At 41.6% G+C, this 18,404-nt stretch overlaps 1 protein-coding gene across 1 annotated transcript; it reads left to right on the forward strand.

Annotated features, from left to right (window-relative positions):
• The first annotated feature begins 1,603 nt into the window (after positions 1-1,603).
• LOC133917841 (uncharacterized) lies at positions 1,604-2,620 on the forward strand. The gene has a single exon (XM_062361675.1). The coding sequence runs from the start codon at positions 1,604-1,606 to the stop codon at positions 2,618-2,620; it is 1,017 nt and encodes a 338-aa protein (XP_062217659.1).
• The last annotated feature ends 15,784 nt before the right edge of the window (positions 2,621-18,404 follow it).

The following is an 18,404-nucleotide window of genomic DNA, read 5'->3' on the forward strand; positions in this document are numbered from 1 at the left end:
AATTTTTTGTTACGTATTTCTGGAGATAAACAAGTTTGGGTGGCCGCTGTCTGAAATTAACAACCTTAGAGGCATGAGAAAATTGTGTCGTCTCAACGAAAGTTGTAGCCCTTGTTCTGTAGTTTCCGAAAATGTATTATTTTTCTATTATATCTGTGGTAGAAAAATAGTTACAAAAAAGATAAGTACTGCTGCTCCTGTCAAACTAATGCGTGTGTGCTGTTTTTGGTCGATATGTCTTGATAGAGGGTTTCGGGCGTAGGAGTGCTTTGTTTTATGTATTTGCATGTTATGAGGAGTGTGGGTGCTGAGTTATGGTTATGTTTAGGTGGTGGTTCTTCGTCTCACACTTGAAGTTGGCCATTATCGTCGGTAGAAGGCAAGTAAACGTAGCTATGTTGTTGCTACCGTTTTGACTTGTTATATTCATCACCTACACCTTTATTTCAAAACCATGTCAATTTAACGGTGATCTGAACTTTATGTTATGCTTTATGTTTAAGCATGTTTAATCATAGACTTATATCCATCTTTACGTTGCTACAATTCTTGTGAGCTATATTGTTATTTGACTTGAGGATGAAGTTGAAGTATTATTGGTAGTATACTCTAATGCAATTGCAGCATATTCTACCATGTGCATTTGCATTTGCATATGCATTGGAAGTTATGTCGTAAAGATCACGACTGTACCGGTACACATCGTACGTTGCCCGAGGAGGGGTACGATGTAAAAGAAGACATATCATTGCATTCATATGCATCTTTGGAGATTAATAACATTTATATGTTATTGTGGATATGAAGTTACACATGTGGTTGTGATCTTTATTTGGAGTTATTCTTTAATGTTGTTAATACTATCCTAATATGTCTTATGTCTTGAGAAAACTGTATTAAATCGATGCTTAATCAACTTGTGGTTTAAATAACTTGTCAAAACAAGTTTCCTTGCTGAGATTTTATATCTCACCCTTGTATTACTCCTTCCAGGTATTTGATGAATGTCGTGAAGGGATGGGAATGTAGCAGCACGTTTTGCACTTTATGCCTATATTCTTTTTATCATTGTGCTGTAATAATAAATAAAGTTTAGTCCTTAGAGTCGTATGTGTGAAGTTTAAAGTGTGGTGGTGAAGTTAAACTTAATATTTTCCTTTGGGTTCATGTTAGGATGTTTCTATCCGTTATTGTGATATTCTGCATATCTTGTTTATCTGTATTAATACTTCCGCGATGCTTATTTTTTTTTATAGAGGAGATGCTGCTATTTTTTTTATTATGGCAAGTTGTAGGTTGCGTAGTTTAGTGGCATCCCAGGTTTTTTGGCGGCCCTGGGGTGTTAAAGTTGGTAGCAGAGCCTAGGCTTTGGATTCTAGGTGAAATAAGGCTTAGTTTGACACACTTGCACATGTAGGTTGGGTAAGGGTTTGCATATCTTTGCTCCTATCATGTTATGTTTTGCTCTGTCTAGTGCTTATGCTTAATTACTTGAAATGGATGTTTGTGTTGTTTGTTTTATTTGGTGGCAGTAGTTATGCCACCTAAGAGGCGTGCTCCGGCTACAACAGATGGTGATGGCCAGGTTGAGCTAGTAGCCACGATGCGGGCAATGCAGGACGAGTTGAGGACGTTGAGGCAGGCTGCCTCTGCTGCTGGTGCCCCTACAGGCGCTACTTCTGGCACTGCTCCTATTGCATATGGTCCTGTCAGCGGTGTTTCTCTCATGCAGTGGGTTGGCATGAAGCTAGACAGTTTTGACGGCAGTGGTACTCCGGTTCATGCTGCTGATTGGCTGTCGTATGTGGAGGACAAGATGGAGGCTTTTGATGTGTTGGCTCACGATCGTGTTCGTTACGGGGTACAACTGCTGAAAGGGGAGGCTCAAATATGGTGGAAGGGTGTGCAGTCAGCTCGCACAGCTGCACATGGCCCGTTGTTCTGGCACGAGTTTGTCAGGCAGTTTGAGAGGAGGATCTACCCGGTGACTTTCCTAGATAGGATGAAGATTGATCTGAATGCCTATATGCAGGATAAGAAGTCAGATGCGAAGTATGAAGTGGGCTTCAATCAGATTGTCCGCTTCATCCCACACGTGGCGCATGATGAGGTAGAGAAGGCAAAACACTTTCGTCAAGGTTTTAAGCATTCGATCCGCCAAGTGTTGGGTGCTTTTCCAGTGGTTGACTTCTGCACTACAGTGGAACAGGCTTTAGGTGTGGAGATGCAGCAGGTGTACACTGCTGACGTGCAGAAGTCTTCAGGTGATGAGCAGTCTCGCGGTCAGAGCGATAGGAAGGGCCATTCTGGTGGCCCTATTCACAAGAAGGGGAAGTTCCAGCGTCACCAGCCATACCGCGGCAAGTCTTCTCATTCCAGTGCTTTAGGAGGGAGCGCACCTCAGTACCGGGCTGTTCCCAAGCCTGGCATGGGGCTGGTGTGCTTTCGGTGTGGCGACACGCACCGTCGTGTGAAGTGTCAATGGACCGGCAGGTGTTCTATCTGTGGCATGGATCACAAGGACGTGGTCTGTAGGAAGAATCCCAATGGGAAGGTGCGTTGGGAGCCAGTGTCTTCTTCTTCAGCTTCACATTCTAGTAGCACCGTCCAGATGATGTGAAGATGGACATCTTGAGAGAGGCTCATCGAACTCCATATACAATTCATCCTGGTGAGACTAAGATGTACAGAGATCTAAAGTGGAGCTTCTGGTGGAAAAGGATGAAGGTTGATATTGCCGAGTATGTGGCAGCTTGTGGGGTATGTCAACAGGTAAAGGCTGAGCATAAGAGGCCTGCGGGGTTGCTTCAGTCTTTAGAGGTTCCCGAGTGGAAATGGGAGCATATCACTATGGACTTTGTGGTTGGTTTACCTCGATCACCTCGTGGTAGGGATGGCATATGGGTTGTTGTGGACAGGCTCACTAAGTCCACGCATTTCATTCCTATGAAGACGACGAGTTCAGCTCAGGATTTAGTTCCCTTGTATATCAAGGAAGTGGTGAGGTTGCATGGCGTGCCTAAGTCGATTGTATCAGATCGAGACACTAAGTTTGTATCAAAGTTCTGGCAGAGCCTTTAGAGTGCTATGGGCACTAAGCTTTCTTTGAGTACCGCTTTCTATCCTCAGACAGATGGGCAATCCGAGCGGACCATTCAGACCTTGGAGGATATGCTACATGCTTGTGTCCTTTCTTGGAAGGGCAGTTGGGAGGATCACCTTGCTTTGGTGGAGTTTGCCTATAATAATAGTTATCATGCTAGCATTAAGATGGCTCCATATGAGGCTTTGTATGGTAGGAAGTGTGTTTCCCCCCTGTGTTGGGATTCGTCTGGTGAGAGGGCTGTGCTTGGTCCTGAGATCGTTCAACAGACTGCCAAGAAAGTGCGGGAAATACGATAGAACATGTTGGCCGCTTAGAGCCGATAGAAGAGTTATGCAGATGTGAGGAGACGTGAGCTGGAGTTTGTGGTAGGTGACCAGGTTCTCCTCAGAATATCGCCCACAAAGGGTGTTGTTCGATTTGGCACTACAGGGAAGCTTAGCCCGAGGTACATTGGACCTTTTGTCATCATGGCTCGAGTTGGTAGTTTGGCTTACCGTCTACAGTTACCAGATTCTATGAGTGGTGTGCATAATGTCTTCCATGTATCCATGTTGAGGAAGTATCTGCGGGATCCAGAGCATAAGATTAATCTTGAGCCTATCAGAGTACAGCAGGACTTGTCTGTTGAGTGTCGCCCAATGCGTATCTTGGACACGTCAGAACGAGTCATGAGGAGGAGGATGATCAAATATGTGAAGGTTTTATGGACTAATCAGTCGGAACGTGAAGCTACTTGGGAACTCGAGGAGCAAATGCGTAAGAGGTATCCAGCGCTCTTCAAGGAAGGTCAATTTCAAGTTTTGGTTTAAGTTGGTATGTTTCTTTTCCGTAGCGGTCGTAGTATAGCTGAATTCGGGGACGAATTCTTTAAAGGAGGGGAGAATGTAATGCCCTAAAATTTTGGAAGGAAATTGGAAGTCGTCGTTTCCGGTTTTTTGGGTATTGAATCGCTCTCACCGGGAAAGAAAAGAGAAAAGTGAGGCAAAATTACAGCAGTGCATTTCTTTTAAAATAGAGAAGCTTTAACCATGAGAGTGGGCTGAGCCAACTTGGGCTTGGGCCGGTTAGCCAAGCCCCTCCCCCAAAGGCCCATACGCCCCCCTTCTTTCCCCCCTCCACCCTGCCAAACCCTAGCCATCCCTCTTCTATGCCGCCACCCCCCCTGCTGTTGCTCTTGTGCAGTAGAGAGAAGAGAAAGAAAGAGGAGAAGAAGGGGAAGGGAAGGGCAGCAAGGAAATCAAGGAGAAGAGGGGAAGAGGAGGTTTGGAGCTAGGGGATTTTAGAGTTTTCTTGCTGTGGTGCCCTAAGGTAATAATTCTCCTGCTGTTCTTCATGTTTTGGTTGATGATTATAGCCGGTAGATCTTGGTTTGAGAGGTTTTGGTTAGGGGAATTTGTGGTTTGGGGTCGAACTGAGTGTTCTACGCGCAGGCAGATTGAGCAGTGTGCGTGTTCTTGATGTTTCGGTGACCTAGATGATTTTTTCTGTGGAAGTAATCAACTAGAAAGTTTTAGCTAACTTCTAAAACTAGCTACCAGTGAAATTTCAGAATTGTTGGCCGCGTAGATTAGCAGATATGAAGTTTTAAATTTGGCTGTCAGATTCTGGCGAGATTCTGAACAGTAATAGATCTATTCCGTCTTTGGGCATCTTAGAGGCCAAACCAATTTTTCAGAATAACTAGGAAGTTGTAGAGGATTTGTTAATCTTTCCAATGGTGTGTAGTATGAAATTTTTCGTTTGATATAGCTCCGGTTCTGCTATTCTGAATTTTCTGCAATCGATCAATTGACAAATTTCAGTATTGAATGTTCAGAGCTCGATTAGGCCATGATAATGATATTTTCTGTAGATCAAAATTATACAAAAGTTGAAGCTTGTGTTATGATCTACATGTCCACAAAAGTTTAGAAATTTTTGTTGCGTATTTCTGGAGATAAACAAGTTTGGGTGGCCGCTGTCTGAAATTAACGACAGGTTTCTATGGCTGTTTTGCTATGTCATTTAGGAGACCTTAGAGGCATGAGAAAATTGTGTCGTCTCAACGAAAGTTGTAGCCCTTGTTCTTTAGTTTCTGAAAATGTATTCTTTTGCTATTATATCTGTGGTAGAAAAATAGTTACAAAAAAGATAAGTACTGCTGCTCCTGTCAAACTAATGCATGTGTGCTGTTTTTGGTCGATATGTCTTGATTGAGGGTTTCGGGCGTAGGAGCGCTTTGTTTTATGTATTTGCATGTTATGAGGAGTGTGGGTGCTGAGTTATGGTTATGTTTAGGTGGTGGTTCTTCGTCTCACACTTGAAGTTGGCTATTATCGTCGGTAGAAGGCAAGTAAACGTAGCTATGTTGTTGCTACCGTTTTGACTTGTTATTTTCATCTCCTACACCTTTATTTCAGAATCATGTCAATTTAACGGTGATCTGAACTTTATGTTATGCTTTATGTTTAAGCATGTTTAATCATAGACTTATATCCATCCTTACGTTGCTACAATTCTTGTGAGCTATATTGTTATTTCACTTGAGGATGAAGTTGAAGTATTATTGGTAGTATATTTTAATGCAATTGCAGCATATTTCTACCATATGCACTTGCATTTGCATATGCATTGGAAGTTATATCGTAAAGATTACGACTGTACCGGTCACATCGTACGTTGCCCAAGGAGAGATGCGATGTAAAAGAAGACATATCATTGCATTCATATGCATTCTTGGAAATTAATAACATTTATATGTTATTGTGGATATAAAGTTACACATGTGGTTGTGATCTTTATTTGAAGTTATTCTTTAATGTTGTTAATACTATCCTAACATGTCTTATGTCTTGAGAAAACTGTATTAAATCGATGGTTAATCAACTTGTGGTTTAAATAATTTGTCAAAATAAGTTTGCTTGCTGGGATTTTATGTCTCACCCTTGCATTACTCCTTCTAGGTATTTGATGCATGTCGTGAAGGGATGGGAATGTAGCAGCACGTTTTGCACTTCATGCCTATATTCTTTTTATCATTGTGCTGTAATAATAAATAAAGTTTAGTCCTTAGAGTCGTACGTGTGAAGTTTAAAGTGTGGTGGTGAAGTTAAACTTAATATTTTCCTTTGGGTTCATGTTAGGATGTTTCTATCCGTTATTGTGATATTCTGCATATCTTGTTTATCTGTGTTAATACTTCCGCGATGCTTATTTTTTTTATAGAGGAGATGCTGCCATTTTTTTTTATTATGGCAAGTTGTAGGTTGCGTAGTTTAGTGGCATTCCAGGTTTTTTGGCGGCCCTAGGGTGTTAAACATATGGACCATTGACACTTAACAATGACCTGCGGTGTTATAGCGCATGCATTCGTGTTCCTCGACGACATTAGCGCTTGACGTTCTAAGGTAATACGACTTCTTTTATTTCATAGCAACAGACAGTCATCCGGCTAAAGCAGGGCTGTCCGTGGGAGTGTGCGATGTGAGCACTCGCTCAGGGCCACAAAGAAAGCAGGCCCATAATTTCTTGTACGTAGCATTTTTGTCTTGTGAATTTTGTAGATAACCTAATGGAAAGAAACACTGTGTAGTGTATACAGAGAGAAAAGTACTTCGGCATGTTACTTTAGGAAAACATACAAAATCTCATGATAAACCAAACAAACAAGCCTTCAGCCAGTAACTTAATGTACAATTAAGTCAAGCGTATTTGTGAATAAACATTGTACAACAACAAACCTTGTTGAGAACCCTCTGGCCAGATAGCCTGGATGGCGTGCTCTAGGTCGGGTAGTGCAGTTGGTTGTGTTTACTTTCTGTGGTGCTTATGTTTAGTTAAGGAACTGAGATGTGTTGGTATGTGTGTATGAGTTACCCCTGAGGGGTGCTTGTATTTGTTCCTTCTCTCTTTAATACAAGGATACACAATTCTCCTATGTGTTCGAGAAAAAATATCCCATATGAAATGTTCAAACAAAGCCTTTTCAAAAGTGTTTGTCGCCATGTAAGAAATCATCAAAGGAGACACATCATTAGTGACGACCGACCAGAATCCGTCACTAATGCACTATTAGTGATAGGTCCAGCGATGACACATCACTAATGTGTGGCCTAGGCTAAGACCTGGTCAAGACCCGTCGCTAACGAGATGTCATTAGTGCTAGCGAGGGAATGACCCTGTTACTAAAAATAGTAGTGACGGGTCACTAATGACTACATTATTAGTGATAGATAGAGAGGGCACACGTCACTAAATGTGACCTCAAGCGGTTAATTCATAGCCGGGGATACTCATTAATGATGGGTAAAAGAGGACACCCTTCACTAATATAAAAGTGATTAGTGATGGGTCATAGTTGTCACCCGTCACTAATGTGTTATTTTTTGACTGGTCGAGATCAGTGTCATTACTAATGATGTAGTCATTAGGGATGGGTGTCCTTTTCACCTGTCACTAATGAGTGATATTTACTGCACCAAGCAGTACGACTATACAGTGTCTATCCATCGGCTGCTTGGCAATGGGGTGATTTTTTTGGCGATTCTGTTACGGACCAACCAAATCTTGGTGATTTGAATTTGGGATTATCCCTTGGCCTTTGATGGTTTGCCTCCCCCCTCTCCTCCTCCTCTTTCTCATATATGGTGGATTCTAGGATACACGTGGATTGTACACCTTGGTCTTTGAAGGTTTGCATCCCCTTTCCTCCTCCTCTTGCTCCTATTTCCTAGATTGTAGGCTTTGAATAGAATCTTGATATCTTTATGGTGTAATTATGGTCCTATTATATTCCTAAAAATGAAAGTATATTGCTATTATTGTGCTATTAGGTGCAAATCTTTATATGTTTATGGTGTAATTATGTTAATTATATTCCTAAAAGTGAACCCAGTTTACGTAACCTACTTCTCCCATTTGGTAGTGTTTGATTATAAATATGACTTGGAAACTCATCATATTTCTAAGAAGATGCTCCGAATTTACACAAACTTTAGACAGTTCGAGTATATGTGGCCTGAGTAGTTGGTTTCTGCGCTCTTAGATGGTTCTAGAGAGAATTTCAATGTCATCTCCCTATTGTTCTCTGTATACACACCCTCTTGGCTCGTTGTTAAGACGTGTATTTGGAGAACAGTGGAGAGATATTGCCGAAATTTTCTCTAGAACTATACAAGAGCATAGAAACCTATCCGGGCCACATATCCTCGAATGAGATTATGACCTATCTTTCCCTATGTAGAAAGTAGCTAGCTAGGATCCTTCGCCTTAGATAAAAAATTGGCTTAATTTAGTTAGAATTTTTATACTTATTTAATTGCATGCATTATGTCGTTTCTATTAATAATGAATATTTTTCAATTTGTAGATGACGGATCAAAGTTGGATGTACCTTGATGTACCTTGATTGTTGTACTTGTAGCGAGTACATGAGCGCGGGGTGAAGTCTTTCATGAGTGCGCGATGACGGATATGGAAGGTCAAGGTAAAACGGTACTGAGGTGTCCATGTTGTGATTGCAAGAATAAGAAGAAGTTCCCAAAACCTGACAATGTGTACGATCACTTGTTAAGGAATAGATTGAAACAGAGATATCACATTTGGAACAAACACAACAAGGAAGGCCTTAATGGAAGGGAAATGGATCAGGTCCTCTCGGATGACAGTATGAATCAAGGACTCCCGCCGGCCGATGATATGGATAATTATTTCAGGGATGCAAACATATTAGGATTCAATGATGACTATGTGGATTTTGTGGAGAATATGGACCAAATAGTGCACGACATTGAGGGGCATGATGAGTATAGTGATGGTGAGTTTGCTAAATTTCAGAAATTGGTGCGAGACTTGAAGACACCATTTTATCAAAGCATTATTGCTTCTGATAAAGGACCTGCTACCAGAGGGGAACAAGGTGCCCAAGACCGTCTATGATGCGAAGAAGATAATTTGTCCTTTAGGATTAGAAATAGAAAAATACATGCATATAAGGAGGATCTGTCCTGTTTCGTAGAGAGTATGTAGACCTGGATTAATGCCCCATTTACGTAGAAATAATGGTGGCGACATGGAGGAAGGAAGGAAGAGAAAAGGGACTCCTAGGAAGGTGATATGGTATTTCTTTGTACTTCCCCATTTGAAGCGTTTGTTCATGAACGAAAAGAAGTCCCTATTGCTGCGATGGCATAAGGAGGGTCGTAAGAATGATGCAATGATACATTATCCTGCAAATTTAGCTCAGTGGTGAACCATTGATTCCACATTCAATTGGTTCGCTGAAGAATTAAGAAATATTAGGTTTGCTATGAGCACAGATGGTATGAATCCATTGGGTAACATAAGTACCTCACATAGCACATGGCCTGTTGTACTGTCTATGTACAACCTTCCACATTGGCTTTGGAAAAAGTGAAAATACATTATATTATCGACCTTAATTTCTAATCCAAGGAAACCTGGCAACGACATTGATGTGTACCTCAGGCCTTTGATAGATGATCTTAAAGCACTCTGGTCTGAAGGCATTGAGGTTTGGGATTATTACAACCGAGAATACTTCACCGTATATGCCATATTATTCTTCACCATCAATGATCTACCGGCACTTCAGGGAAGAGTAAAAGAAAAGGTGAAACTTGCCCCCAATGCTTAGATGACATGAGAGTATGTGGTTGAACGAGTCAAAGAAAATAGTGTACATGTGGTATTGATGTTTCCTTCCCACGAACCACCCATACCGGATAATGAAGTCTCAGTTTGATGGCACAAGGGAGAACGTCACGTCCAAACCATTTCAGCAGACTAGATGTTTATGATAAGGTTAAGGATATCAATGTTGTCCTTGGCAAGTGAAGCGATCCTCCACGAGTGATGAAAATGGAATGTGGAACAAGAAATCAATTTTCTAGGAGCTTGATTATAGAAAATGCTTAGACATTCGCCACTCTATTGACCTCGTGCATGTAGAGAAGAATATCTGCAACAGTCTCCTTGGTACAATGCTCAACATGAAGGGGAAAACAAAGGATCATGAAAATGCACGAGCTAACCTTGAAGAAATGGGCTTATGGCTGGGGCTTCATGCTAAGGATACGGATAAAGGAAATTCCTACCTCCATCTTGCATCACCTATCCAAGAAGGAGAAAAAAGAATTTCGTGAGTTCTTGCAGGGTGTGAAAGTTTCCTCCGGTTACTCGACCAACATTAGAAGACTTGTTTCGGTGAAAGAGCTAAAAATGGTTGGCGGCATGAAGACTCATGATTTCCATGTGATGTTGACATAGATGATTAAAGTTGTAATTAGAAACATGTTACCAAATTGTGTTTGAGAGGCTATCACGAGTCTGTGCTTTTTCTTCAATGCAATTGGTCAGAAGGTACTCGATCCTAAAGTGTTAGCCAAGCTAGAAAAATGACACTTCAAGACTCTATGTCTTCTCGAGATGTATTTCCTACCATCCTTTTTTGATATCATAGTCCATCTCACAGCTCACCTTATGAAGGAGATTTATTTCTTTGGCCCTGTGTTCCTGAATCAAATATATCCATATGAGAGATTCATGGGCGTACTAAAGTCATACATAAAGAATCGAGCTTTGCCTAAGGGTTGCATCACGTAGGGTTACTCTATAGAGGAGGTAGTGGAGTGGTGTGTTAATTGCACGGACCCAAATAAGCAAATTGGTGTGCCTCATTCTTGCCATGAGGGCAGGCTCGCAGGTCAAGGCATTCTGGAGAAACATGCAATTGCTCCTGAGCCAAAGGCATACAACCAAGCTCATTTTCTCGTGTTGCAACAAATGAGCGAAGTGTCCCCATATTGATGAGCACAAGCAGTTGCTTCTTCAAGAGAATCTAGGGCGACCCAAGCTTGGCTTGCAAAGCAACATATGCAAAGGTTCAACACTTGGTTTCAAGATCGACTCAATCAATCAAGTATTCCTACAAGCGATTTGATCGGGAAACTAGCAGTGAGCCCTATATACATAATTACAACATATCAAGGTTATGATATAAAAGGTTATACATTTTACACAGTTGCCTAAGATCAAAAAAACACGTACCAGTATAGTGGTGTCCATATAGATGCTTATGATAACAACATGCACAGGAGCACATACTACGGTCAGATAGAGGAGATCTGGCATCTAGATTACTTGGTATTCAAGGTACCCCTGTTTCGATGTTGTTGGGTACATGGGACAAAGGGCATTACGAAATACAAGGATAGATTCACTAGCGTTAATCTCAAACTAGTTAAATATAAGGACAAACCTTTTGTACTCGCTAAACAAGTTGCCCAGGTGTTTTATGTGACTTACATGGCAGATAAGAAACTTCATGTGGTTCTCGCCAGGAAAAGATGGATTGTCGGAGTTGAAAACATGATTTTGATGAAATACCTCCTTTTGCTACTGCAATCATGCCACAGGTTGCATAGAACAAGAAGACTCCATACAGGCGTTCTGACCATAACGAAGGGATCCATGTCAAGAAAGCACAGAAACAATGATTACAGACCAAATGATGCATGTAACCTCAAATTGGTAATATTTGTAATATTCAGTCAAGTATGAATTTCATGTTGACTGATGCCCTAAGTTTGAATCTATGACACCCATCAATAACTTGTTATCGTATTGTGATGAATATAATTTAGATTACTTGTGACAAATTTTTATGAATTTGTAGGAATTTGTAAGAATTTTTATGAATTTAGATGAATTTTTATGAATGATTATGTATTTATGCAATTGTAGATAAATTTATAAAGGAGATACAGTGAAACATCTGGCATTTAGAGATCCTTCAGTCTTTCTATTACCTCTATGCAATTGTCCGATGAGTTCATTTTTCTCATCATCAAATTATCCGATGTGCATATCTCAGTGTTCTTCCCAAAATGGTCTGGCGTTCAACTCTGGCAAACACCAGATCATCTGGCGCTCGTATCTTCAAATTGGCTATTTATCACATCCTCTTGGACTTTAGTCTGGCGTTCTATCCATAGTTCTTTCTCATCATTAGCAGATCGTCTAGCGTTTGAAAAATTGGTCGGGCCCACCTGTCAAATCTGGATCACTAATATGCATCACTAATGACTAAGTCATTAGTGACCAATGACTTATTCATTAGTGATGGGTGAAAACTATGACCCATCACTAATGACCTGCCTATATAACCCATCACAGATATACCCCATCACTAATGACTTGCATATATAAATGGTTGCCAAAACCCTAGCCTGAATTTACCTAAGTCCTCACCCTCCTCCTCCTCCTTACTGACGCCTCTACCTGGCCCTCCACCTCCTCCTCTCTGACGCCGCCTCCTTGCCCTCCCCCTCCTCCTCATCGATGCATCCAACTCACCCTCCCCCTCCTCCTCGGCCTATGTGGTGGTGGCCCTATTGCTCTGCTATGCTCTATGGTGGTGTGGTGGTCGTGGTGCTCTGCTCTGCACTATTTTGGTGTGCTGGTTGTGGTCCTCTACTCTCCTCCATGGTTGTGTGGTGGTCGTGGTGCTCTACTCTGGTTCGTCCCCTTTGTTGGAGCCGTTTGGATCACACTGTGAGTTCCTCAAACCTCTGGCCGATGTTGTGAGTATGGCTGTTGGCTGCTTGATTCCATTTGAGTTAATGATTTGTGATGCCATATTAGCACTGAAATTGGGTAAGATTTGTTGGTGCTCTATGATGATTAGTCTATTCTTGATACTAGGCATAGAAAATGATGATTAGTCTACTCTTGATAGTCTCTATGATGATTAGTCAATATGCTTTGTAATGATTAGTCTACTCTTGAGATTGGGCATAGAAAATGATGATCAGTCTACTCTTGATAGTCTTTGTGATGATTAGTCTAGTTGCTCTGTGATCTGTTGTGCTCTAATCTATTGCTATGGTCCTTTTCTATCCTGGAACCCTAGGAAGCAACAAATTGATTAACTAGGAAACTAGAATAGAAATGTGATTATTTAATTTTCTTGCCCGGTAAGTGATAAATTAGAGTGACTTAATTAGGGAGCAGGATCTCAAATCCTGGAGCCAATTAAGTTAATGAATCTGAGAGCAATGATTGTATTTAACAAAAATTTTTAGCTTTTGCTTCAATACACATGATGTTATTTAATTTTCTTGCCTAGTAAGTGATAAATTAGAGTGACTTAATTAGGGATTAGAATATTGAATCCTAGAGCCAATTAAGTTAATAAATCTGAGAGCAATGATTGTATTTAAAAGATTCAGCTTTTGCTTCAATACACATGCTATTATTTCTGGAATCTTACTATTGGTCATATGAACATATATGAATTTATATCAATGTTCTACATGACATGGTGATATTAGTCATATAAATGTTTTGGAGAACATGAAGGCGAAGAGTTGCAGGGCTGCTATGAAAATGATCGTTAAATTTTTGAGAAGCCACAACAGCAAGCTTGTGAACGAATTAATGGCAAATGGGTTGGAGCCCTTCAACAAGTATCCATATATGAAAAGAGAGGATTGGGAAGAGCTCAAAGGCAATTTATGCAAATGTAAATAAATTTATAAAGGAAATAATTAAATCATAAGGAAAAAGAAATAATATTCTTAAAAGAAAATATCCCAAAATCCCTATGAAAGTCATTAGTAAGTTTTTCACTCGAATCTGGTCAAACATGTGTTTTTATTCTGTGTTTAATTTGAAGTTTGGACGTAGTGAAAGATTCTAGTTCATCAAAATCTTTTTCTTCTCACATGATAGTATGCCGTTTAGAATCTTTTCTTCAGTGGACGATCCGGCGTTCAGAGATCCTTGAGCCTTTCTCTTGTCTCTTTGCAATCATTCGACGAGTTCATTTTTCTCATCATCGGATTATCTAGCGTGCATATCTCAGTGTTCTTCCCAAAATGGTCCACCATTCATCTCTGGCAATCACTGGATCAATTGGCTCTCATATCCTCAAATTGACTCTTTTTCACATCCTCTTGGACTTTAGCCTGGCATTCTTTGTTTTCATCAGTGGACCATCTGATGTTTGAAATTTTTTTCAGGCCCACCTATTATATCTGTATCACTGAGTCATTAGTGACACGTGAAAACTATGACCCATCACTAATGAGTATCTGTCACTAATGACCTGCCTATATAAATTGTAGCTGGAACCCTAGCCCAAATTTGCCTAAGTCCTCGCCCTCCCCCTCCTCCTCGCCATTGCTAACCTGAGGGAGCCCTTCGCCCCCATCTACTATCATCGACCTAAGGGAGCCCACCGCCCCCATCTGTTGTCGCTGACTTGAGGGAGCCCGCTGCCCCCACTCACCATCGCCAAGTCGAGGTAGCCCGCCGCCCCCATCCACTGTCGCCGACCCGAGGGAGCCCACTGCCCCCACCCACAATCACTGACCCGAGGGAGGCTACCACCCCCATCTCTCACCGCCGACTCGAGGGAGCCCGCCACCCCAATTTGCCTTTGCCGACCCGAGGGTGCCCACCGCCCCCATCCATCGTCACCAACCGCATCCACTGTCGCCCCTCCTCCTCTTTGCCTGATGCATTGTGTTGTGAGTTCTTTTGGCCATTCTTTCTTCTCTTGATCTAGATACATTAGTTGTCATCTACTGCTTAAATGCTTGATGATGTTTGTGAAGACACTGAAATCGGGCAAGCTTCTAGGTATTATAGCTTTGAACCTGTTAAGTGTTGTTCAAGTATTTTTATTGCATATACACTAAAATTAGGAAATATTGTAGGCACAATTGTGGTTTACTCCTGTCTGATGATATTCAGAACTTGGACCTATTTCCGGATAGAATTTGTGCGTTTTCTTCTATAGAATAGTAGCTGCATTTGTGCTCTATTACAATCTAGAAAATCTTTTAGGTTATGTAGCTAGTTGAGTTCTTATATTTTGCCCAGTTAATGATATGCAAACTGGTATAGTTAGGGAGTAGGGATTTTGTAGCCCTGGAGCCAACTGTAATGATCAAATTGAGAGCCATGATTATATTTAATCTCACTATCTAGATTTGGTTCCATGTTTGTATGACTCTTTTACATGAAATTGATGTTGTTTTATTCAGTTATGCCATTACTATCATATCTCTTAATATATACTATGCTTCTATTAGTGTCATTATTTCCATATTAGAGTTTGCACAAAGTTATTTTAGATTCTCTTTTGGTGCTCTTTACTAGTTACTTTCAGTTATGCAAGATCATGTTATTAGAATGCTTTTGCTTCAATACACTTGTTGTTATCCATTTTTGCTTTGATGATGACATTTTGGAATTTAAAACTAAATTTGTAAGAAAATCCCAAATATGAATTTAGGCTATGGAACTTATTATGTTGTCTCCCATTCGGGAGTGTTGGATTATAAATATGGCTTGGCAACTCATAATATTTATAAGAAGATGCTCCCAAATTGTCCGCGTACTTTGGATAGTTCAAGGATATGTTGCAGAGTAGTAGGTTTCTGTGCTCTTTTATGGTTCTAGAGAGAATTTTGGTGTGCCTCCCTATTGTTCTTCAGATACATACCCTCTCGGCTTGTTGTTAAGACGTGTATTTGGAGAACAGTGGGGAGGTTCTGCCAAAATTTTCTGTAGAACCGTACAAGAGCATGGAAACCTACTTGAGCAAAATATTTTTGAATGGGATTAGGACCTATCTTTTATTATTAGAAATTAGCTAGGATCCTTCATTTTAGATAAGAAATACATCATATTTTCATAAATTCATATAAAAGTTAATATAGTTACTAATACTTATAAAAATTATATATGCATATTTGTATCTATTAGATGTATACCAACGAGTCTTCATTGGGATCCTTTGACCAAGGACAAGCTCCCAGTCAGACGTCTGCGCAAGCAGGTCCCAGTGGAGCAACAACACAAATGCCAAGGGCATAAGCAAAGTGGCCGATTGATAAGATTACCATCACGGAAATTGATGATGATGGCATGTCTACAGAGAAGAAGACCTTGTAGAGGTTGCGGATGCTTGCATGCCTTAATACTCGGGAGAGGGTGCCATTGACCATTCTGAAGTTTGATGACCTCACTGTGGTCAAAAGAGCACCTTGTTCAATGATGGCGTCAATCCATTTATAAAGTTCCTAGATAATGTGAGATCATGTGATAAAAAATTGGTTTCATTGATGAAATTGGCAGAGCAAAGTGATTTAGCATAATGACATTTGGTTGATGTTCATGAGTTGCTAAGATATGCTTGGATAGCATATTTGGTTTGATGCACTATCATTAGTTGGGTATGCTTATGTTAGTATGTTGGTTTTGTTTTGAGTTTACATGGTGTTACGTGAACAGATCTTGAGTTAAGTCGGGAAGGACTTGTGTTCGTACTCGATTGTTGTTTGATTCATGTGCATGTGTTGCTCGACGGCGAACGTGGTTGATGACGGACCGATGAACTAAGTTCAGGGAGGAATTGAGGTTTGGTGACCAGGTTCAGAAGGAATTGAGGTCGTGGTGATCGAGGATGTCATGCGGGATGTGCAAGCTTAGAAAATAATGCATATGGAGACAAGGTTTCACGATGAACGCAAGAGGCGATCTGATTGTGAGAGGACGTGAAGATTAATTCGTGTTCAAGTCGAAGTAGGCATGAGGGAGTCGTGTGGTGGCTGGACTTGAGAAAGAGTTAGTGTCAGAGACGGACTCGGAGTTGGTTACGTATATGCATGTATGCATGGGAGATGTGCATGCATGATTACGTAAAAGTTGTTGGCTAATTAGCTTAATTAGTGGAAATTGTTTGTCCTCTTATTATTAGAAGTGGATAGAGACTAGATTGATTATGATAGAGAGTTGTAGTTCGGTTCGGTCACGTTTGTGCGTGTGGCTACCCTATAAATAGAGAGGTCTATTGTATTGGGTAGAGTACAATAGAGCACAGAACAGGACAGCAAAATGCAGCAGAGAGATAGTGAAACTCGAGAGAGAGTTGTTTTTTGATTTTGTGAAAATCCTTGTTGGATACTTTGGAGAGATGTTGGAGCAAGAGTTCGTCTTGCCCCAGCAAGTATGGTAAGAGTTTCTTCTAAGGAGGAGACTCAAGCTTGGAGACGAAGTTTAAGAGGAAGGAACACCACGACTGTATTGATGGTAGGAAAAATGGGTCGATCTCGGGGGAGTATCACAATGTGACTTGGTGTGTTTTCACCATTGTGTTCTTCTGCCCTCTAGCTTGTGTGTCTTGCCTAGGCCACGAGGGCTCCTATTTATAGGGCCATGTGTAGCTTAGCGTATAAGTTATCACAATGTACATATATCTGGGATCTAACCGAATTACTGGGCCGTATCTCGGATAACTACTCTCTACCCTTCTTGGAAGATAAATATCCACTGTAGTAACTATCGTGGTGCCTGCCCCCTGAAGGGGGTGAGCCGGTCGCCAATTATGACTCGGCGTCGCACTGTCAGGGGTGTCAGGATAGCCTCCATTACGCCAGGGTGTTAGAGTGGTGTCCACCAGTCTAGGCATTTAATGTCAGTCACTTCCTTGCAAGCGAAGCATGACCGGTGCTCCCCTTCCGGTAGATCTTTCCTGAGGCCTGATGACTCACCCTATAGCCTCCGGGAAGCCGACCGTAGTAGCTGGAGATGGGGGCCTCGGTAGGCATGGCCCTGGGAGGCGAAGGCTTCAGGAGGCAAGACTCCAGAAGGCCGGGGCTCCGGGAGACCGAGGATTCGGGGGACCGAGGTTTCGGGGGGCCGAGCTTCAGGAGGCCAGGATTTGGGAGGCTGAGCCTTCGGGAGGCTAAGCTGGTTAAGCCAAGGGAAGGCTTTGCAGGTACGAAGAGGTGGCGCGAAGGAGCCTTGATGGTTTCGAAGGTCAAGCCTTTAGCTAAGGGTCCAGAGATCAAGGCTCCGGAGGGACCTGGATAGTAATCTTCAACCATCATCCTCAATCTATTTATTTTGTCCCAACAATACCCCCTCATTCTTAGGCCCCGATGTTTTAGAGGTGGGAGAAGATGTAGAGGAAAACCAACCTTAGCCTGGTATAGTATCAAGGATGTCCAATGGCAATTTCTTAAGAAGTTTTTTTGTCTGGAACCATGGGCATCGATGGCGAGGCCCAAGGCTGATGGCGTACTGGTGGTGGCGATCTGCTCCGGAGCTTGTTAGAGCTGGCGTGCGTAGTGTTGGGACCCCGGGCCAGAGGGGCATCGATGGAGATGATGTACTCCAGGGTCCGTGCCGAGGCTGATACAGGCTATCCGCATTCCTTCGGTAATGGTTCTTCTTGCCTTTTGAGGTTTGCCTGGCAGGATTAGACGTGCCACTGCCACATTTTGAT

This window comes from Phragmites australis, chromosome 5 (assembly GCF_958298935.1).
Source record: "Phragmites australis chromosome 5, lpPhrAust1.1, whole genome shotgun sequence".
NCBI lineage: Eukaryota > Viridiplantae > Streptophyta > Magnoliopsida > Poales > Poaceae > Phragmites > Phragmites australis.

Bases quoted from the DNA above. Each gene is read 5' to 3' on its own strand.
- LOC133917841 (XM_062361675.1), top strand. From the start codon at position 1,604: ATGCGGGCAATGCAGGACGAGTTGAGGACGTTGAGGCAGGCTGCCTCT.